General features: G+C 39.5%; 2 protein-coding genes across 3 annotated transcripts; one reads left to right on the top strand and one right to left on the bottom strand.

Moving 5' to 3' along the window:
• Nucleotides 1-83: 83 nt before the first annotated feature.
• LOC145463754 (uncharacterized) lies at nt 84-2,280 on the top strand. Its single transcript, XM_081447542.1, has 4 exons — nt 84-191; nt 325-698; nt 1,123-1,424; nt 1,680-2,280. Exons 2-4 carry the CDS (start codon nt 338-340, stop codon nt 1,797-1,799), a joined length of 783 nt encoding a protein of 260 aa, XP_081303668.1. The 5' UTR covers nt 84-191; nt 325-337; the 3' UTR covers nt 1,800-2,280.
• Nucleotides 2,281-2,874: 594 nt separating this feature from the next.
• On the bottom strand, nt 2,875-22,407 carry LOC145463750 (transmembrane 9 superfamily member 4-like). 2 transcript variants are annotated; one of them, XM_081447538.1, is made up of 23 exons: nt 22,288-22,407; nt 22,025-22,147; nt 20,906-21,005; nt 20,037-20,080; nt 19,655-19,767; nt 19,481-19,532; nt 18,670-18,714; nt 17,856-17,911; nt 17,612-17,653; nt 17,301-17,392; nt 16,667-16,707; nt 16,011-16,122; nt 15,465-15,535; nt 9,536-9,668; nt 9,110-9,191; nt 8,740-8,815; nt 8,261-8,344; nt 7,931-8,026; nt 7,340-7,419; nt 7,020-7,083; nt 6,578-6,697; nt 5,902-5,991; nt 2,875-4,892 (listed from the first exon to the last, which is right to left on the bottom strand). In XM_081447538.1, exons 1-23 carry the CDS (start codon nt 22,300-22,302, stop codon nt 4,743-4,745), a joined length of 1,881 nt encoding a protein of 626 aa, XP_081303664.1. In that variant the 5' UTR covers nt 22,303-22,407; the 3' UTR covers nt 2,875-4,742. The 2 variants fall into 2 exon arrangements, with proteins under 2 accessions (XP_081303664.1, XP_081303663.1); XM_081447537.1 differs by having other exon boundaries at nt 22,267-22,406.
• Between the last annotated feature and the right edge of the window lie 89 nt (nt 22,408-22,496).

Genomic DNA, 22,496 nt, shown 5'->3' with positions numbered 1-22,496 from the left:
TAACCAGGAAATTTGTAAACGTTTCCATGGCAATGGTATATTTTGTTCTAGCAACAGGCTTGTGCATAAATTTGAGAGTTACAGTAACGCCAAATCAAATAATAGGACCATCTTTGCCGTGGAAGGTTGAGCTTGTCAGGTCTTCCTCCCTTCTTCTTAAACAATTTTACTGTCTTCTACCCTTTATTTAGGTAACAAATTCAGCTGGGGCGAAATTTTGCTTCGCTTCAAGCTCTTCCGTATACGCGTATCAACGGTATTCACGATCAATAATTTTTCAAGTGCACGCTTATTTTTGACATGATATGCCTTGTTGTATTGTAGCTCTCTCTCAAACATGGGCTGTTCAGCTTCAAAAGCGTCGAAGGTCGTTGTGCCGATGCCAACAGACGTGAAAGAGAATCTAAAATCATCTCCTGAGGATAAAACACAAGAACTTACAATTACGGCACAGGAGACAACGAATGGGAAGAGGATTCAAATGAAGCAATCACAAGGAGACAGCTTGCACGGAAGTCAAAGTAGTCTAACTTCAAACTCTGATTCTGCAAGATCTGATCGCGAAAGCTCGGCCAAATCCACGAGAACTATGGATAGCGGGTTAGGTGAACTTGAGGACGATGAAAATATTGTGTCAGAGAGGTCTTCGCCAGACAAACAGAAAATTGCGTTGTTGGATCAGAGGCCTCCAACACCAGGTTTGTTTACACAACTCGTTGTTATGAAATAAACATATTTTATTTTCAAAATCAGCTCACAGCAGTTTGGCAAAGTAGCCCGTTGCGCCCCAAGATGAAAACGTGCAAGAAATAGTGTGCATTCAAAACGAAAAAATTGCGAAAGGTTGCCGGCTTTGTCTTCGAGCTCTCAAGCGAAAAATGGTCGTGTCACGTACATAATAATCAGGGAAACTGCGTAAATTTTGACCACACAGGTGTTTTTAGTAATTTTGCTACATACATTAGAGTAATCAAGCTTTATTTGTGTACGGTAAACAAGGTGCGACTCTTCAGAGATCGAAGATTTTATTAGCAAATTTTTAAATCTACTTATGAATTAACTTAATTTTTAAAGTATTGTTTGTTTATTTATTCATTTATTCATTTATTCATTCTTCTACAGAACTGTTCATCGAAGGTTCCCAAGTCCCAAGAAGAAAAAGCTTAAAAGAGAAGAGAGTTTCCTTTTCAGAAAAACAGGAGGTTAGAAATAGAATAAATTCTCTTGCGCCCGTTGGTGGAGTTACAGAAAGACCGCAAAGTAGAGGAGGAATGGCATTTGATGTTATGTTGTGCCCTGAAACTGGCAATGTAAAAAGAAGACCTCAGCATCTTAAGAAATTAGAAAGAAGGAAGAAGAAGAGTTCACGACGGACCAAGGAGGAAATAGAAGAAAAGCTAAAAAATGCAGATGAAAGAAGAAAGGTAATTGAGCAGCATTTAGCATTATGCCCAAAATTAATAGAAGAAATCTTGAAAAACATAACTTCATTAAAACATTTTTCTTTCAATTTCAAAAGCAGGCATAAATGTTAATAAAAAAAGTCCTGGACATATTCAACACAAGACCCCCACCCCCACTCCCTGGATGATCTACTTCCTTATTTCGCTAAATGAGGAATTTATAACCATATAACTGTTTATTTTAATTGTTTTTTTGTTTTTTTTTTCAATTTTCAGGAAAAAGAACAACTTACAAAAGAGAAAGCTCAAGCCATGATGACAAGAGAAAGAGTAAAACAAGCCTTGGATGATTTTGCTCAAAGGCAAACGAACATTGAGCAAACAGTCTCCAGTTAGGACTTCTGTTATCTTCAGAGGAAAAATTAATTGATGTACTATTTTTAGAAAGTGAATGGTGATTTATATGTAGCATACATCAAAGCCAGTCTTTGTTTTGTGCTCGATATAACCTCTGTCTGGAGTTAAAAGAATTTTTAAATTACAACAAATCATTTGTATGATTTCATAAACTTTGAAACTCAATTTGTAGGCTTTGGTTCTTTTCCTGCAGTATTCAGTGAAGACTGGAGGGATCGATCACCTTAACAAAATGATGACACAAAACTTCTAACCTTTTGAGCAAAATTTCATAACCAAACATTCATACGTGTGTTATGTTAACATTGGTTAAATAGCCTGCATCACTGTCATTTTCTCTCTCCCATGTCATTCACCACTAGTGTTGCCCATTGATATTTTTCCAATTGTCAGTTGTCCATTGTACAGGGGAACCAGAACAACTTATTAAGCTACATGCGCTAATATTAGTTAGACTAATAATATCATAGATTTTTTCAAGAGTGTTAATATATTATAAATATTATTACTTTAGAGTATGACTTTTTCTAGGTTTCTCACATTTATTTCCTTTTACCAACAAAGGTAACCAGTGGCTAATAACTGCATAAATTTGCTTCTTAGAAGAAGCATCTGTAAAAAGGTTTTTCTTTTTTCACATCCTCCCTCAGTCTCTAACTGTAAAATGAGGGTACAGTTTTGTTATTAAGTTATTGTCAAGTCTTTCATAAAAGTTTGAATGACTAAGAGTGGAATTTTATTATATAATAATCGACAAAGGTTTTCCCAATAAAATTGCAGCATCTTTTATTTTACCATTCTGCACCCCTACTGAACATTTCTGAACAAGAGACAGCAACCTTGATCTATCAACTGACTACATTTATTTAAGAGATTTCCTCAAGGTTACACATTCATGCCGCTAATAAGTGTACAAGCACATGGCAACTTGTGACAAGGGTTCATGCGTAAAACAAAAAAGTACATCTTATTAACCAAGCGCATGGGCCGTACTGGAAAAATATCGGCCTGAAGTCTTCACAGGACAGACCACGCATGGTGAGATCCATACATAAAAAGACAGAGGCCAATATTCTCCCAGCACAGTCCTGAGCAAATATGGTTAATAAGACATTTATTACACGACTAAAACTACCAGAAAATCTTCAAGGGTGATCTTGCAGGATCATTCGGGACAGTGCCCAGTCCAACACTTAGAGAATATTTGACCAGCAGTGGAGCAATCTAGTTGATTGATTTTAGTTATTGGCCCTCTGAACTAACTTAGTTGTGTGATAAATAAATATTAAATTCTGTTGATATAATTCAATTTCTTAAAATTTGAGCAAGGATAGCATTTTCAATTAACAAAATTCATACAACTCCAAATGATCAGGATTTTAAATTTATTTTATTTGACCACAAATTCTTTAACTTGTTTACTTGTGCAGGTGGGATGTCTAAAAGGGAGTGGTTAACAAGCTTATTATACTAATAGTTTGTTGACAGAGTTTCTAACACACCACCACCTTTTGTTACCAAATGGATACAAGTGTACACTAATCTATGAAGCTACTGAATGTCAGACAATTTTAAAATATCAAAAGCAAGTCTTACTTCATAGCTACATAATAATACATAAACATCTTTGCTAGTTCTCTCTGCTACTATTTATGCTGTTAACATAAAGTGGGCAGCAGCTAAATTGTATAACTATGTGACAGGAATCATTTGCTTGAAAAAGATAGTTAGGTTCTGATCCTAAACCAAACATCCAAAAACCAAGCCATCCAAATCAACACAATAGGCTTATATAACAGCTGCTACAAACATCAGTCACTTTACAGCTCTAAATTGTAAGAAGGACAAACTTGCCTAATGGTACAATTATGTTAATAGTATTGGAAACACCTTGTAAAGACAAACTGAGTCATTAGTCTTGGCAAAAAAGAAACACAGCAGTCTTTCGTTTCCCATTTAAAAACATTTTCTTGATATAATCCCTCAAAACCAAACATCAAATAAAATTATGCTGGAGAATCCCTACTGTCATGTTCCTGTTTTGTGGTTGATGTCTTTGATCCATTCCATGAGATCAAATATCAAAACTAATCAACTATTAAATAACATTTTTCTTTACCAGTGAAAACCACTTATAAACTGGAATAGTCATCTCTTAGCCTAAAGGTGCATCCTTGCAGAACCCTTGAGCAAAAAAAATTAATGAGGCTAAGAGGAAGTAAAAACAAGTGAAATCAGTGCAACAAGTTGTAAACATAATATTGCAGATTTTCATTTCATCTGGCCCTGAAGTTTGTCTCTCCTTCTATCTCCATGAGTGGAACTTTTTCGAATCATGTGACCCACATGCATGTAATAAATAAGTTTTAATTTATTTGCAAGAGCAGCCAATCTGCTAAATCCTAAATATTCACAAGTCACAAACTCAGTCAATTCCTGTTCCAACAGACTCTCTTGACAGAACAATAGCAAGAACCCAAAATGTTTGGTATCCAAGTTATTTCCCGTTAATTAATTTTGCTAGGAACTGACTACTTAGTTTCATAATTATAGCACTTGAGGTATTGTCAAAACAGGTATGTAGAATCAGACACCCATAAGGCGTCGCACAACCCTCATGGTTTCTGGTTGGCTGTACAATCATTTGGAAACACTAAAATTACCAAGAGCTACAAATCTTCTAGAATGATGAACTATCACATTTGCAATAATTAAAAGCCTTGTAACTCAGTCGTCCCATGAGCAAGCATGAATGAAATGAGGCATACATGTATACCTCTCTGCAGTGAACAGACAATGTCACTTACTATTAAAGACAAACACTGTCATTTACTTTAAAAAAATTATCTTCCCCCGGCTCAATGGTTTACACAATGATATCACTAATAATTGTCATTTACGACTTGCAATAAGTTTTTGTTGTTAATCAATTTTTACAGCTGCATAGATGTGTCGGATGAAGAAGTACGTGGCATAAAATCCAACAGTCCCAGTTAGCAGCCAGAAGGATAACACCATGATACATGTGTAGCCAAAGTACAACAGACCAGGAACAAAGTCCTCAATCTCAAGCTGAAAAGAAAAAAAAATTCCACGGTGAGTGTACACAATTTTTAATTCAGGCATGGTTTATATTTAATGCTACATGTAGTAGTATGTAAAATAAGATAAGATACAATACAATATGATATGGTACGATACGGTACAATGTGATACGATACGATACGATAAGATAAGATAAGATGCCTTTATTTATACATGGTTTTTCCATCAGTCAATTAAGTTACGTGAGCTCATGTGTAACACCTGCTGTCGCAACTGAGTCTGTTAGGGTTTGGGTTATTAAAATTTAACTATGACAGATGTTTCTCTTGAAACACGTCTTGGAAACTTAAAATAAATGGAGGCTGAAGAGTTGGCAAATTACATAAAGCATGGAGGAGTCTGTGACCACTGAACACAAATCCAGCTCTTACTAATGGAGACAGAAACTTAAACACAGTATGAAAAGAAAGTTGTGTTCAATAGCCCACAGCTAGTAGATTTTGAAGTCAGGCTAATGGATTTTTCCTTTTCTTGTTTGATGGGAAAGTGAATTTTCTGGGGGAAAGATATGAGGAATTCAAACCTTGGAAATACTGTCAGAGGAGAAATTATTGTAGTATCATTGGAGGGCTAGATAAAAGGACTGTTGAGCCAGCACATCACAGTTACAACTTGCCCAATTAGCAAGCTTAAGAACTGGTTTTCTTTGCACCCTGAAACAGTTGTCAAGACAAAAGCAGCCACAGGCCCATTCTGTCTTGAGAATGACTTCTTTTACAAGGACTTTCAATTAGGCTTAATTATACAACTGACAGCTTGCCTTATAAAGCCAACCATCATCCAGGTCTCTTTTTGGTAACATGATCAAAGAATGTACTACAGCCTAGATGTTCAGATCTACATGTACATGTAAAAACCCTGCTAACAAGATGGACTTAATTTGTAAATTACAGGGTCTACAGGTATTTTCCACAGCCCATAACAAAACTGTTGGGTTTCAAATGAACCTGCTAGGTGCAAATACTAGGAAACTCACTTTTGTAACAAAGTAGAATATAGCATAGAAAAACACATAAATGGAGCAGGAACCAGACATGAAGAATGATCTCCACCACCAGTGATAATCCTGAAACAAAAGCGAGAAAAAACAAAATAAATTTATTTATTTCAAATAAGCTTAAAATTAATTTTCTTTCTTTTATTTTGGGAGGGGGGAAGGGAGGGGTCTATTTGAGATTGTTATTTAATTTCTATTATCATTCCCATGGGATTCTGCCTATATCAAAACTAACTGGCCACCTAAATCAGGTCATATATCAAATGCATGGGTCTTCAGAGTTTCAGATAAAAATGTCACGTTTACAAAATTATCCCTTAATAATAAGTCATTACTTTGGTGTCATGTAAAATGGGGTATAACTTCATCATGTTGCTATGATAACTGGTTTCTCTAATATACCAATAACATTTCATTGATTTTCCGTTGGACTGATTTTTGTGATGCTCTAGTTGATCAAAGTTGAGAGGAACTTTGACTAAAAAATCTGACAGAGCCACCTGAAAGAAGTTTGATGACTTCTCATCAACTGACAAAATTGTTATCCTGCATGCCAGCCTGTAAGCATGCATGGTTATTAAAGACATAGGACACTTAAATTTGACAAAATACACTGCACTCAGTGCAAATTCCTGAGCATAATGACAAAACACACCTCAGCACAAAGCTGAAAGTAAATCATCACTATGGAAATCTGAGAGACACAGCTGGCAAGGATCACAAATACCAAGAACAAGAAACCAAACAAGTAGTAGAACTGGTTCTCCCAGATGGCCTGAAAACAGATCACAAAGATGCTTTATTCAAACTCAAGAAAAACTGAAAAGATGACAAATATGTCCCGTAAAAACATCCATTCAACAACAAACAACAACAACAAAACCTTTATTCAGAATTATAAAAAGTCTCTGGGGGTATTTAGCATTGCTGCTAATCGGGGACACAACATAAAGGGATTCATTATAAATGTGAAAATAAATAAGTAGATATATAGCCCATTGCACTATATCTTTACTTTCAATAAATAATAATATAATAATTTTTCTGGACCTACAAAATGATATGTATTTCTTTATTAAAAAGTCATATTTACTTACAGATAAAATAAAGAAGAGCTCGATAAACACTGCACCAAATGGAAGGATGCCAGCCATCAGGTTACTGAAGAGTTTGCAAACAATAGTGTTATGGTATTGCACAATTTATTATTTACTTGTAAATAGACTTCAAAACATTAAGTACACAAGGAACAATGTAAGTTTTGTTTTCCAATATAGACTGAAAAGTAGTTTACAAGTCACTGTAAACCATGCAAGAGATATGCAACCCCACTTAGACAAATTCCGACATTTCAACCTTAAATCCAATCCCTTACAAAAACTCTACCTTACAAAGAAGAAATTCCTGCTATCCTTACCTCGGCAAAGGACTCATATACCAGGCCTGGTCAGGAACTTGGCGAGGAATTTGATTGGTCCTAACAGGGTGTTCATAGGGCTGTATAAACCAAATACAATGTTGCATTAACTACCTTGATTGCAGAACGAATTTAAGAGAACAAAGTAGCCAACTGTTTGGGCAGGAGCAAAACAAAGATGTTGCTTCATTCTACTATCATGATGGAGTTGTAAAAAAGTCTGGTTGGCTGTATTTCCTAGTTACCCTTTTGAACCTATACCCAGCCTATTTTAAGAAGCTCGAATAGCCATAGCAGTTTTCGTAGAGCGCTACACCTCTACAGGTTTATCATCGATCATTTTCTACCTCTTCTCTTGTGTGTCGATATAATATGAAGTTCATAAAACAGGCGCCAGTTGTTTGAACCATACACATAAAAAAGTTGCCAAATGCAAAAGGAAATACAAAGTAAAATCAGACAAGTCTGTATCATTTGAAAATTCTTCTAAGCTGATCAGTCAGATTTCAGTTGAGACCTAAATCAACACAACACAGATTTTTTTTTCCACCAATGAACATTCCAGATTACATTCAACCAAATGGTACTCACATATTTCCGGTATCCAAAGAAATAGCCAACAAAAACAAGTGGGACTGAAATAAGAAGCCACATGCAAAGAAGAGCAAGCATGGTGGTAAAGGGAACCTGAACAAAGTTAAAGACGAGTAATAATTAGCAATTATAACAAAATAATAGCTGCAACTATTTAACCACTTACAATAAACTGGAGTACAGAAAATATTATAACAAAAATCAATAAGAGTTTTTGTATCGACTGCACTTGACAAACATTCTGTATGCAAAATTGAGATTCACCTATCAAAACAGCTACATGTAAGCAAATTTGTAGAAATTAATGAGGGTAGTCAGATTAATTACCGCTCCAGAAGAGTGTTGTCCCCAGATAAAAAAGTTCAGGACAAAGCACACTGCAGAAACAACTCCAGGATACAATGTTGCAGTCTGAAAAAGTAGCATTGACGTTATTATAATAACTATCTGTAACATTTCATTGATTTCCAAGCATTAAATTTTAATAACTGTAATATATTATGAGAATTTGTAAGTACATTAAGAAGTACACTCAAAGTAAATGAAGAGATTTGAGCTCTTTTGTACTGGGTGACCAAAAGAGAAAAACTTGCATCCAACTGAGAGCAAGTCATAAGAATTTATCACAATTCATTGCAATTTAACTCAAGTGTACTCAAGTGCTGGCCAAAAGATTTGAAAACTTGCTATTTTTTCTACAGTCCTCTATTTTGCCAGACCTTTAGCCTTGCTGACTTGCAATGTTAATACTAAAATTCTATAAAATAACTGTTACAACATCTAGTGCTACAGAAACAGAAGATTACCAGTAATGCAGATTTCTTCCAGTTTTGGCCCTTGCATGTCTTGTAAAGTCGAGCAGCAAAATAGCCAGCAAAAACACTTCAAAGAGAAAAGGAACAAGTAAGGAGACATTTATGGGAAACTGTCATGATCAAGATAGCCTGGCAATATTAGTCAAAGGTTTTGAAGGTTTTGAGTCAGATAGATGTACACTGTATATCAATCATGGTGTTTGAGTCACTCTTTCTTGAAAACCTTTTAATTCCCCTACTTTCCCTCTCCATAAACACATAATTTGCAAAAGTCTAATCAATCAGTGGAAGGTCTACCTATGGTAGGGAATGCTGGAACCCCCTAAATAATCAGGCATTAATTTCAAACCATTACGCTTACCCCATAAAGACATAAAGAAATATAATTGCAGTCATCAAACTTCCTCGGCTTGCAGGTGACAACATCCCGAGCATGGCAAACACTGTTTAATGACACAACATGCATATATTTAAATGTCCGAGTCATATTAAGCTTAAAAAGAAATTACTCACTACTAAGGAAAAAGTTACTGGACCTAAAAAGCATTTGTTTAGCAATACAATCATGCAGGAATTTTTAAGAACAACAGAGAAGTACATAGAGAAACACAAGGTGCTGCTGAGTGCCCCTTGCTCTTTTTAAGTGTTCTTAACAACTCACAAGACATAAACATGAAACTCCTTGAATGCTTAATAATACATTTTACTGCATTGAATCATTAACAATATTAAGTTTCTGAGAGGCATTTTAAATGTCCAGCATTTGGCTGATCTCTGTTGTACTTACCTAAAGTTATGAGGACCATGAAAAAGATCTGCACCCCTGATCCAACAAATGCTGTCAGTAACCATGCCCTCTTGGGAGGTCTGAATACATCACCATGGACAAGCTTCCAGCCTGTCTCCTCCATAGTGTCCTCCTGTGTGATTGACAAATGCAACATAAAATTGTTTCGTTCCAAAAGACTTTCAACATTATATTTTTGATCCACAGATTACTTTTGATTGGCTATCCTACAAATCCACCTCACACCTCATACTTGATAGCCTGCACCATAGCCTAACTAAACCTCACTAGGACTTCAGTTGTATATAGATAGGAATTTATCCATTTCACAGAGATATACATTCAATATAAACAAGCATTCTCACTTAAGAATGACGAGAACACATAACAAGGACAACAAGGTACAAATGACTTGTACCAGACCCCTATTGGGCAAACCATATTTAGCATCCAGGTCTCTGTCTTATTATAGCGTTCTGCTCTATCTCCCCCCAAGTCTGAAGTGGTCCTCATGCTTGTGTTCGAGGGGCAGTGAAGACTGATAATTGTAGAATTAAAACGGTTAATTTAAAAGAACAAAACAAAACTAGGAAAAAGAATGTCATTCATGGAAAAACAATGTCATTCATGTGTCACTTGACTGTCTCATTGTTTGAGAAGTCCTTCTACATTGTAATCTTGTAGCTGCCGCAAGGCTAGTGGGGGTTTCTTTGGCTGTGCTGGGGGTGTACTCGAGTTTGCCGGCACCAATGCATCCACGGGGGAAGGGGACAGTGTTTTTTGGATGGGTAGTGGACCTGGACTCGCCGCTACCGATGGATTCGTAGTAGGGTTGGCCGGTGGCGTGTTGGGAGGTGGTTGCTGAGGTGTACACCCCTCTGGGTTTGGGCTGGTAAGGTCTGGACAACTCTGTGGCTTGTCAGATCATCATTGAGGTGGCAGCTCTGCTGGTGGTGGATTGGTGTTGAATTGTTTGTTTGGTCTGGGGGGCAGCAGGTTGAGGTGTCGTAGGTCATCATCGATAGCAAGTCTCGGGGGCTTGGTCTGCACTGGGATGTATTTTTTGAGGAATTTCCGGTTACGGGTGGTCAGAGCCAGAGCCGTCAACACGCACGATGTACTGGTCGAACAGGTGGACCTCAACCACCACGCCTGTCTTGTCCCATTTAGTGGGGTATGGTCTGGTCTGGTTCTGGATTTGTACATGGTTGCCAACTGCCAGGGGTGGGAGTCTCTTGGTGTGTTCCGACCATCTCTCGGCAGCTTTCATGTGGCCGTTTCTGAGGGCTTCCTCTCTCGTCGCTAGGGTGTCACTCAACTTAGGATGTGGTTGGTAGCAGCCAGGCAGGATAGGTATAAAATCCTTGATTGGCCTGCCAAATACGCACTGTACAGGGGAGAGCTGCGTATTAGGATCTGGTGTGTTTCAATATTGAAGGATGGCATGCTGCAGGGAGTCTGTGTCAAGGCTGCCATTTGGTGTAGTGTTGTCGGTGATGATCCGTTTGACTGTCTTTACACCGATCTCCGCTCTGCAGTTCGAGTGTGGGAGCGCCACTGATGACAGACGGTGGTGTACACCCCACTCCTTCAGGAATTGGCATGTGGCAGCAGCGGTAAATTCAGGCCCACCATCTGTCGCACATTCGGCACGGATGCCGAATGTGGCAAATGTGCGTCGCAAGCAGTCAATCAGTCCTTTAGATCCCTCCCATGCTCGTTCGACAATGGGCCAGTTGGAGTAGCAATCTACCATGACAAGGTAGTTGACCCCTTTGTGGTGGAAGAAGTCGGCACAGACACATTGGAAGGGGTATGCTGGGGGCACAGTTGGTGAGGACGGTGCACTTGGTTGGGATGGTACCATGCGGTTACAATGGTTGCAGGTTTCCCGTAGAGCAATGATGGCGCAAGTGATGCCTGGGCAGAAGACGGTGTTTTCGGCACGTGCGGTCATGGAGGTCACGCCTTGGTGTGCTGAGGGTAAGACTGTCAAGACATGCTCTCTGAGGGAGGGTGGTATGACTGTGCAATTCTTGTAGAGGATTACGCCATCGACGGTGTGTAAGTGTTCACGGAACTGATAGTACTCCCAAAGGGCAAGTGGTAGCTCATGGCAGAATTCAGGAAATCTGCTCTCTATGATGTCGAGTAGCTGAGTCATATCCTCACTGCTTGTTGTAGCTAGTTTGACCCTGTCCCATGTGACTGCCATTGTGCTCAGTGCTGAGGAGGCTCATGATGCTAACAGGTCATCAATGGTGATGTTCCTACTCGTGGCTCACTATGGCAGATGCCGGCCAAGAATGAGCGTCCAGAGGCGTCTAATTGGGGTAGAATAGTCAGAGCAGCCGTGGCCGCTGCTACATCGTAGCATGTCTGGCATAGTGGTTCCTGTAGGGTGGCGGGAAACGGCATCAGTGGCTTTGTGTCGCACGCCAGGTATGTGTACCATTCAGAACCGGTAACGTAATCTCTTTTCCTTGAGGTTGCACAACCTGGCATTAGTGATCTCGTCAAGGGATCGGTCACCAAACATCTTAAGTAGGGGTTTGTGATCCACAGCGATGATTAGGTTGCTGCCGCCCAGGACGAAGAAGGGAGCTTTATCAAGGGCATCTGTGATGGCAAGAGCTTCTCCCTCTACTGGGGCATAACAAGATTCGGCAGCATGGGTGAAGCGGCTGCCGACTAGCGTGATTTTCCAGCCTGTGCGACAACAGAAGGCTGTGGTGGATGAACACTGGCAGTGTTTCTGGAATAGCCGGAATCCGATGCCGCTTTTAGACCAGTCGGTTGCCGGGCAGGTTGGTTTTGATTTGTCAAAGATGCACAAGCCTTCCTCAATTTCACTAATGATCACTGACTTAGATTCTTCAAGCTGGTTGAGCTCATCAGTCCACTTGAAGGGGGTTCCCGGCTGGAGTAACTGGTGGAACGGCAGCGTGCGTTCTGTAGCGGCAAAGGCATACGAGACCTGGTTGATGAGTACAAACCACGAGCGGACATCGGTTATGGTGACTGGTGTTGGGAAATCACGGATGGCATCAAGGTACTTTTTGCATGGCCGCAAAATGCTTGGGGTGATCTCAAAGCCTGCGAACTCCACAGTGTCAGCTCCGAACACGAACTTGTCTGGGTTAAGTATTATTCCGTTGTGTCCACAGAGGTCAAGCCAATCAACGGCCTGGAAAAAGCTCTTGTGAAGGTCATCTGCCCAAAGGAGGGTGTCGTCAATACATTTAGTTTTGTCACGGATGTGAGAGACAATCTCGTCGAACCGTCTCGAGTAGCCATCACCAGAGACGATGTAACCCTGGGGTGCTGTTTTGTAGCGGTATTGATCCCATGGAGTTATGAATGTGGTGAGGTGGCGATCATCCGCATGGAGGGGGACGCTGTGGTAACCATTCTAGCAGTCGAAGATGGTCTTTTTTGTACTACTAGGTATAGAGTGTGCTTGATGCAAGGGGCTCTGCGTGTGGTGTGTCTCACATGTGGCGTGAAGGTTAAGCGCTTGGAAGTCAACTGTGCGTCGAGGCTTGCCGTTCTTTGCACATACGACCATGCGTTGGCACCACGTGACAGGCTCTCCTACTGGAACTGGTTTAAGTACGCCGAGTGATACGTCCTGGTCAAGTCCTGCCTTGAATTCCTCTTGCCAGTGGAGTGGTACTGGTATGGGAGTGTGATGCGCAACCAGTTCCGCACTGGGGTCGACCATTAGCCTCATGGGGACGCTCTCCATCAGCGGTAGCGACTCGTGTTCACATGTGTTGAAGTTGCTGGCTTGGTAATAGTCAAGAAGCCACTGTTGCAGTTTCATCCGGTTGCCTTCAGTCGCTGGGAATGGGAGTTCAGTGGGCTTGGGTGGTGGTGTTTCACGACATGGGCAGGTGCACGGTGAGCTGGATGCGCTCTCAGGCATGTATGTTGCACTGTCCAGGGGGGATGTCGCATCGCATGCTGTGTCTGGCTCAGTCGTGCTGCATGTGTGGATGGTCTCGCCCACAGTGGGAAAGTTCTGAGTGATCATGCCCAGTGCCGTGCAGGCCTCCCAGCTCAGGAAGAGTTTGTCCAAGTCGCTTGTCACATACACAATTTGTTGACTTTCAAGGGTTGCACTGGATGGAGACCTGCCTGAGAACCTGAGGATGACAGTACCCAGGATCTTGATACCATTGTTGTTCACAGCGTGCATTTGCATGGTGACCAGTATCAGATCTCTCTCACTCAGGCCAAGGCGACCGACCACTTTGATGCTAGCTAAGCAGCTCTGGCAGCCCATGTCGGCCATGGCAGAGAGTCGTACCGGTGTCAGCTGCGATGTGGGGGGGGGGGGGTTGTATCCCAGTGCTGTGTAGTCTTCGGGGTGGGCAGTTGCTGTTAGTGTGATGAATGGTTGGGAGTTTGATGGTTGTCGGACCCAACAGTCAGTTAGGTGGCAGTAAAGGTGGTGGTCAAGATCGATGACATCTCTGCCAGGATAATGGCTAAGGCTTGTTGCAGTGCAAAGTGAGTCGAAGATGGCACCTTCTGTAGTATTGCCACTGTGCTCTTGCCGCGACACATGCTAGCGAAATGGCTCGGTCGCCCACACTGGTCGCAGGTTGTGCCATAAAGCGGGGCAGTCATTTCTTCATATCCTGGTCGAGGCGCTCTTGCCATGGCTGCGCTTGTTGCAGTAGGAGCACAAATCATTGTTGTCTCCAACTTTGCGTTGCTTGATGTCATCCTGTTTGGCACGACGGTATTGGCTACTTGCAGCATCTACACCTTGGCTTTGTGACAGGCGGCCAGTGGATCGTTTTCCAGTCTCTTTTGCTTCAATAAATTGGAAGACTTCTTCAAGGGTTATGTCTTGATTCCTTTCTCCTAGCAGATCTAGTTGATTTTCACTGTGAACCTGGCCGCGTGTTAAGATGTCACGCAAAACGTTCTCCGTGTAATTAACCTCAATAGTGCAACCAGGGCAGGTGACTAGAAACTTGCAGACGCCAGCTTGGCCGCGAAGGCAGGCACCAAAACTACGAATCATCTCGTCCCGGTCCTGGCGCGTGTTGTGCAATTGAACCTGGGCAACCATTGTGTTCTCCTCCCTCATGGGAAGTTTTTTAATGGCCTCCATAACTTCATCGGCAGTCTTGTTGGTGAGGGAGCCGCCTGCGTTTCATGTGAGGTCTGTTCATCGCAACATTCGAGTAGTTGAATTACTTTGTTTTTGCCTGTGACACTGGTCGCTGCGACATAGTCGCCCCAACTGGTGAGGAAATATGACCAATCCTCGCTTGACCCTGTGGCTGAGATTGTTGGGCACCATACTCTTTTGAGTTTAGTGTTTGAAGTGGTGCTTGGTGCAGTATCGGTGACTCCTGGAGCACTGTGTGTGCCTTGCGAGTGGACCGATAGCAAAACGGCCGCGAGCACATCTGTCACTTCTTCCGTTTCGTAGGTACATTCAGGAAACAGGCACTTGTATTTCTTTGCCATTCGACTGTAGTTTGATCTGTCTTACTGCGATGGTCTTTCGCTACGGAGAGGGATAGTTTCGTTCCTGTCTGAAAACAAAGATGGCGGTCGCGATCGATGGTTGCATTCTGTGTGGCATATGACAAAAGGATCTGCTTGTAGTTGGTGTTTTCTTCGCCTTTTCACTGCTTGGTTAAATGTGTTTTCGTCATAGATAGGAATTTATCCATTTCACAGAGATATACATTCAATATAAACAAGCATTCTCACTTAAGAATGATGAGAACACATAACAAGGACAACAAGGTACAAATGACTCATACCAGGCCCCTATCGGGCAAATCATATTTAGCGTCCAGGTCTCTGTCTTATTATAGCGTTCTGCTCTAGTATATGCCTGGGGAGGATTGATACAGGTTTTGACAGTTAACTGCAAATAGACAACAACAGTAAAGCCTACCATTTCATCCTCTTTGTTATAACGTGCAATGTCTCGTCGTAAAGTCCTGATCATTATCATGGACACAATAGCTGAAAGGTAGTACTTAACATGTCAGGAGCTGATCATTACAAATGAAAACAAAACAAGCAGATAACTGTGTACTCAAAAAGGGAAGATCCCACTGAGTTATAGGGAGAAATAAGAAAATACTTGGTTTAACATTAAAAGTGTACAAATTGACCACAGCAAGGTCAATTACTAGACCATGGATTGGGCTCAAGCATAAATTGGACATCAGGTAACGAGACATTTTCATTTGCTGTAACTAAGCAAGTCGGTAAAACCTGTTTTGAAATAGCTGAATCGATAATGTGTATTGGGCTTCACCTCTGTTTTTCTGGACATCAACCTGTCAATGACATACATACACCAACTTCACACTGCATTTGGTAGACATATTGCAATAATCTTAACTTGTATATATACATGTGTACACTTCTCTTTATGGTGTTAACTACGAAAATGTGAACAATGAAAATTATAAGACAATTGAAAATGACTTACCAGACAGAAACAGGACAATCACAACAGAGTTGACGATAGCAAACCAGTGAATTTGAACATCACTCATGGCTAAATAGGTGTCCCACCTTGATGCCCACACAACATTACTGGCCTGTGGGATACATACTCTATTCAGTAACAAGCTTATTCATCTTCAAATTCTTCCTACTGACTGTTTTCTACTATTCTTTAGGACTAAGTTCTGAGATTTAGGTCGAAAGACACTAGCTGATAAATATTGTCAGATCAAGGAAACAAGAACAGTCATGTATGTACATGTATCAGCTGAGGGCAATATACTGTGTACATCATACATGTACACCATGCTTATATGAATGTTCTCAATGTAAACTTGATTGCCACACCATTTCTTAGTTGATATTATTTAAAGAATTTGCCAGATTTGTCTGCTAACTGTACATGGAAGTCCCTTTTGTGTTCCTGACAGTTGCTAGTTGTGTTTGTTAGTTGTGTTTGCTAGTTGTGTTTGCTAGTTGTGTTTGCTAGTGTTTTTAGTTGTGTTTGCTGGTTTTGTTTCATGCTAGTTGTGTTTGCTAGTTGAGTTTGCTAGTTGTGTTTGCTAGTTGAGTTTGCTTTGTACATGTACATGTAGTTGGGAGGCAGTGTATGATTTTCAAGAAAATAATTTTACTAACCTCCCACTTTACTGTATATGTCATTGCCACAGTGTTCTCCTCTGTTAATAAAGCACATTTAAACATACCATAAGGTACTCAGAAATCACCATCAGACAAACACACTTCACCTATCACATTAACATTGTTTTTTACATATAAATTATTTTGATGTGCTACAAGGGTTTTTAGAGAGATGGCCAAAAAACAGTTAACCTTACCATTGCTCTTATCTATACTTACCCATATTGAACACATAATTTTTAACACAGTGGAAAAGACCAATATGGAGGGGGGCAGGACGATGGAAATACAAGAGAAATAAGAGGATGGGAACAGGGAGAGAAAAAGTAGTAGGTATTTTTCATATGGCAGAAATGGGAGAAGTACATGTACATGTAGTTATCAAACAATTTAAGAATTGTCAATATTGTGTAGTAGCAAAGGAGAAACTGTCAGAAGTAGCTACAGAAAGCTATGAAAATGACGATTAAATAGAGATAGTGTAGAAAGTGGGAAGTTCAGAACCCCCTAACCCTTGCCCTCTACACCTTAACAAAGCACTGAACAACAGAATTATTAAAACATTACTAGAAAACTCATGTGCCAATTTTGAAAAAAAAAAAACTTATAATAAATTAAAAATCATACTCACGGCCAGCAATTATTGTTTGGCCTCCAGGTTTGTCTGAGGTGAAAGAGCACTTATTGCCACCAATTTCCGCTGACACTGCATCTCTTGAAACACTAGAAGTATACAATGATTTATGCACAAGTCAAACAATCGCTTCTACATCCTACAACACTGACATACCTCAATATGCACACAAAACACAGAAACTGCTATTTATTAACATGCATTTGGTCAGTGGCCATTTGCTTTGCTTTCTGGATGGAATCACATTTACATGTTAACTCATTATATTATAATTATTTGAGGTGAAATCAATGCTCTCATACTCTCACCTCTTAGTTTGGACTTCAAACCCAACGACACGGAATGTGACACTATATGGAAAAAAGAATTGCATACACATTTAGTTACAAAAGACAGGTGAATTGAAACTAATCATTTCTGGAACAGAAGCAAGTTAAAGCAGGAAAAAGTCTAGTATTTTCTCATTGAAATAATAATTTTACAACTTGGAAGTGACTAGATTTTTAGGAGATCAATTAATTAAGCTCTACAAAATGTGACAGACAGTCTTACTTGTCATAAGTATGATATTTGAGAATCATTGTCAAGTGATTGTTGAGAAATGTGTTCTGAAAAAAAAAACAATCTGATCAGTGATTATCATAAATATAACAACACTTTTGGTGTGGGCATACAGGATCAAGTGTGAAAAGGATGATATCGTGGAATTGACAAGAAGGAAGTGGCGATTGGTCAGACATATATGAGAAAGGAGACTGGTAACATCATGAAAGAAGCTATGTTCTGGATGCCAGACGAGAAAAAGAAGGGGGGAAGACCCAAAAAACCTGGATATAGTCTGTAGTGAACAATCCTAGCTTCAGCTCACCTCTTGTTGAGTGAGGCCCAAAAGGCAGCACACGACTGTTCCAGACCAGCTGTCAGAATATTGCAGAGGCCTTACATGTATGTGTTGCATGACGTGAAAAGGACAGATAATGATGACTGAGAGAAGTTGAATTGGATTGTAACTTACTGTACATATTGTGCTGTGCAGAGCAAGATTGTCTGGCAGCTAGCAAACTCATTTGGCAATTACATGTGTGAAGGTATTTATGATTTACATTGTTGTATGATTAACACATAAGAGTCATTGATGGTAAAAATCCTAGACTGATTTGAAAGTGAGAACATTGCACACTTTTTGGAAGAATTTCTAAATTACATACACGTATCATTAAAGACATAAATGTACATTTAAACAGTAAACATTTTTTTGGCAAATAAACACAATTCCATTCTACAAGGTTACTATGATTGAATAGTGTAAATCATAAGATTCTTGAATACACTTTTTTTCCCAATTAAATATCTCTATTCCACTGACCTGTTCTAGTGCAAACCCAAGTTTAAATCCATGGTCATACTGCACCTGTAACAAATTAATTAATTAAAGAACATAAATGTACATGTACTAAAAAAGTTTCTTTTCAAGAAGAAAACATAATTAGATAACATTTCCACTTGCCTTAGCTTATAATGTATTGAGCGATCCAGGTGCCAGCCCTGGGTGGGGTCATTGTGCTGCATTCTTGAGAAAGACACATTTCTAGCTCACAGTACCTCTCTCCACCCAAGTGTATAAATGGCTAAAAGCAATTGAACGCTAAGGGGTAACCTCTAGAGAACTACAGATGTGGCATTTTATTCAAGGGGAGTAGAAATACTCTAGTTGCTTCAAGCTAAACACTGAATGCAAACATGGCAGACCACTTGGTCGGTGCCTGGGACGAGCTGCATGACAGCAAGGCTGGTCAGGCTTTGATGTTTTGTTTTGACAATGCTTCCCCAGAAAAGTCTTCGTGGCATTCAGGAACACACAAATGCGTAGGGAGGGCGAGACCAAACAGACCAAATCAACGATGAAGCAAGACTTTTCTGGGAGAGCATTGTCAATACAAAACACCAAAGCCTGATTAGCCTTGCTTTCAAGGATTCCAGGCACTGACCAAGTGGTCCGCCATATTTGCATTTGGTGTATGGAAACTGGAGAAAAGCACCGACCTACTGGGCCACTGGGCTCAAATGCAGGCTTCATCTTAATTAGCGTAAAGAAAACTCTTCATACAAAGCAATCTGATGAAAAACAGGGCAGACAGAATTTATAACGCTGTCATATGATCATACACAGCCCTTACCTGACCATTTTCAAGGATAAATTTTGTGGCCACAGGTAGGTTGTCAATAACCCTGAAATGGCATATAACAAAAGCTCCTTATTACTAAATTAGCAAGAAATACACGACCAGTAGATATACAGTCATGCAAATCACACTTGAGTATAAGACAACAATTATACAAAAACTACATACATGTGGACATGATATTCCTCTGATATCAACTTGACAAGTTGTGCAGACTGTTCAGCTGTTAAAGTCGTTGGCTGGCACAACATTGTGCATTCTTTGTTTTCTGCCATTTTAATCTGCAAGACAGCCAAACAACACACTTACCAGTAAGTACGACATTGTAAATGATACACCTTAAAAAGAACTTAACTTCAAGAATTTTGCTAAGTTCTTGATATGAGACCAGTTAGAGAACAGCTCCTAACTGCAGCTGATTTGACAGAAGTGGTGAATCATGGTCATTGTAGTTATCAAATTCTCATGAAAATGCAGATTAGAATTCCCGAGAGTGGTATAACTTTGAATGCAACGTAAACCAAGTCCAAGCTTCCAAGTAGCTACACACCTCATATAAAGTATTGACTATCCTGTCTCCACGTAGCACTTCACCTGAAGAGAAGAAAACAAGCTTGCTTTTTAAAAGTTTTTAGTACTTCACAAGACAAAGTCTTAGTCCCGAGCTTGGAACATAAACCTCTTATTAATGGCCTTAGATTAACTACTTGCTCTGAGAACATCAGTGGTGGTACAATAAAATAATAATATTAACTTCCCCTGGGGAAACCTTGATGATAATTTGTTATTAACGTATTCTTGCCAGCTGTCCAGTTACTTGACAACACACCTATACAGTTACATCTAACTGTACTACACCTGCTTAATGATGACACCTCGCTATTTACCCAGACTGGGATTTCAGTCTGTAGCTTACACATTTTCTTTAAGCTGTTTAAAATGGACACATCATTATTGTACAAACACAAACACTTGCTGTGCTCCATACAGCATTTGTATAGACTGGTTTGGATTGTATTATGAAGAAATATTAGAAAGATGATGATCAGTTCTGGGAATAAAAATCCAACTACACATCGAAAGAATTCATCCTGCTAAAATGATTGAAAAGACACAAACAAGACTACAAGTACTGCTGTATGCTCAATTTTATGGTTCACAGTGAAAATGCTTGAAATGGTCTAAAGTTGAATCCCAATTTCTTGACCCCTTGATTTTTTCAAACCTGCCAATAACTCAACCAAAAGTTGTTTCCCTCCCATTGGTCAAACACTATAATTTCATCCCACATTTCTTTAACTACCTGATATTTCAAACCAATTTTCATTTCCCTTGGAGGTTCTAAAACTTGGGATTCCACTATATTTATAAACTAAAGAAAACACATGCAAAGAAACATTAATTTGCACTAAATCTTACCTAGATTTTCTGGCTTGTAAAGCAAATGATTTGGCTTGCAAATTGGTATGGAGTAATACTCAAATGGTAACTGTGTCTTTATGCTTGTCATTTTAACTGCCTACATTCACCAAAAAAAATCAATTAACAAGATGTGGTAGATTACAGTTACACAAACTAAAAACATGATAATTATTTGCAATGGTGCATTTAGTTGTTAGTAGCTTTTATGACTTGAGTAAAAGTTTCTGTTCGGCACACAAATGCATATTTGTAACATAAAAAGATCAACTGGAACTGAAAAGCTATAAGTAAAAAAAATGTACTTTTTACCGTATACTTTATAGTCAAGAAACATTCTCTTTCTGGCTAAGTATCACTAACCACCTAGCAGGAACTGTGATATCACAACATTAACTTATATGCATGGAAAGTGATTAGTTTAAGTATGTACTGTAGTTTGTGTGATTGTGAATGTGCAATTTAATTGTAATTCATTTATATTATTTTTAGTTCTTAAGTATTTTAGATAACACCATCTCTCCAAGAGCTAGGACTGAAAAAAAAATTGCTACTCGTGTTGTGTCCATATGAGCTGCTCTGAAAGAGTAACACTGCCCTTCTTCAAACACAGTATTTGTAACGCAGAAAATCACACTGGCTGAATAGGGTGAAGGCACCATTGAATGGCTGGTGTCATTTTCTCAGTTAAGATCAAAGCAAACTGAGTCCTCGTCGAAAATCAAAATATGACAATTCAAAATATTAACTTCACTGTACTCGTGTTGCTACGAACTATTACCAATAAATGAAAGCTGAGAATAACTAATTGAAGGCATGGCAACTGAGTTTCAGAGTGAAAAATGATATCCGTATTTCGATTCTACTGCCAATAAAATATACATGCGTATGACAATGGCTGATATTTATAAGGAAACAGCGTTTGCTCTACACAAGATCACTTCATCTCAGAATAATCTGTTTCATGAAAACATAAAACAAAAAGAAAAGTACATGGCAATTTAGTTAGTAGTATATAAACACATTCTTTGTCATAGATCTGTAAGTCTTAAAGGTTAAAAAATGTTACCGATAGTTTCAAAAAACGAATAATTGATCATGAAATTGACCAGTACCTACCTTGACGTCCAGTTTTTCGCCCCTTGCGTAATCAATGGGTGCAATTCCGGGTAAATAAAATGACCCGACGGGCAAAATATTGACGTAGAAGATCAAAGTTGACAATAACCACGAAGCTGTTTTCTAATGTTCGCGTGAGAGAAACAAAGATCAAATTAATAAACAAGGCTGGTAGAAAGCAATATATCATATTAGAAGCTACATTAGGAAATAATAAAGTACAGTTTAGCAGAAAAACGAACCTTTTTCGACTTCACACTAACCTCAGCGTCCGCCATGATGGTTGCCGCGTATATTCTGTATTTATGCGCATGCCACGTCGCAAGTACCAGTCCTTTGCGGCCAATGTAATCAATTGAACTTGCGTTACTTCCTGCGTTACTTCAGATTGAAACTTTACTTCCGTGGCAAGACATTTCTGAAAAGATATTTCTCATTGTTACATGATATGTCGTACCTAGCCATCGGGGGC

The sequence above is a fragment of the Orbicella franksi genome, chromosome 12 (genome assembly GCF_964199315.1).
Source record: "Orbicella franksi chromosome 12, jaOrbFran1.1, whole genome shotgun sequence".
Classification (NCBI taxonomy): Eukaryota; Metazoa; Cnidaria; class Anthozoa; order Scleractinia; family Merulinidae; genus Orbicella; species Orbicella franksi.
Note: the sequence above shows the minus strand (reverse complement) of the source record. Positions and strands in the feature narration are given on the sequence as shown.

Excerpts from the sequence above, each read along its gene's own strand:
- LOC145463754 (XM_081447542.1), top strand. The coding sequence starts at position 338 with ATGGGCTGTTCAGCTTCAAAAGCGTCGAAGGTCGTTGTGCCGATGCCA. Across the intron at positions 699-1,122 it reads TCAGAGGCCTCCAACACCAG|AACTGTTCATCGAAGGTTCC; the intron begins GTTTGTTTACAC and ends ATTCTTCTACAG. Across the intron at positions 1,425-1,679 it reads ATGCAGATGAAAGAAGAAAG|GAAAAAGAACAACTTACAAA; the intron begins GTAATTGAGCAG and ends TTCAATTTTCAG.
- LOC145463750 (XM_081447537.1), bottom strand. The coding sequence starts at position 22,302 with ATGGCGGACGCTGAGGTTAGTGTGAAGTCGAAAAAG. Across the intron at positions 18,715-19,480 it reads TTATCCTTGAAAATGGTCAG|GTGCAGTATGACCATGGATT; the intron begins GTAAGGGCTGTG and ends AATTTGTTACAG. Across the intron at positions 16,123-16,666 it reads CATATACAGTAAAGTGGGAG|GCCAGTAATGTTGTGTGGGC; the intron begins GTTAGTAAAATT and ends TGTATCCCACAG.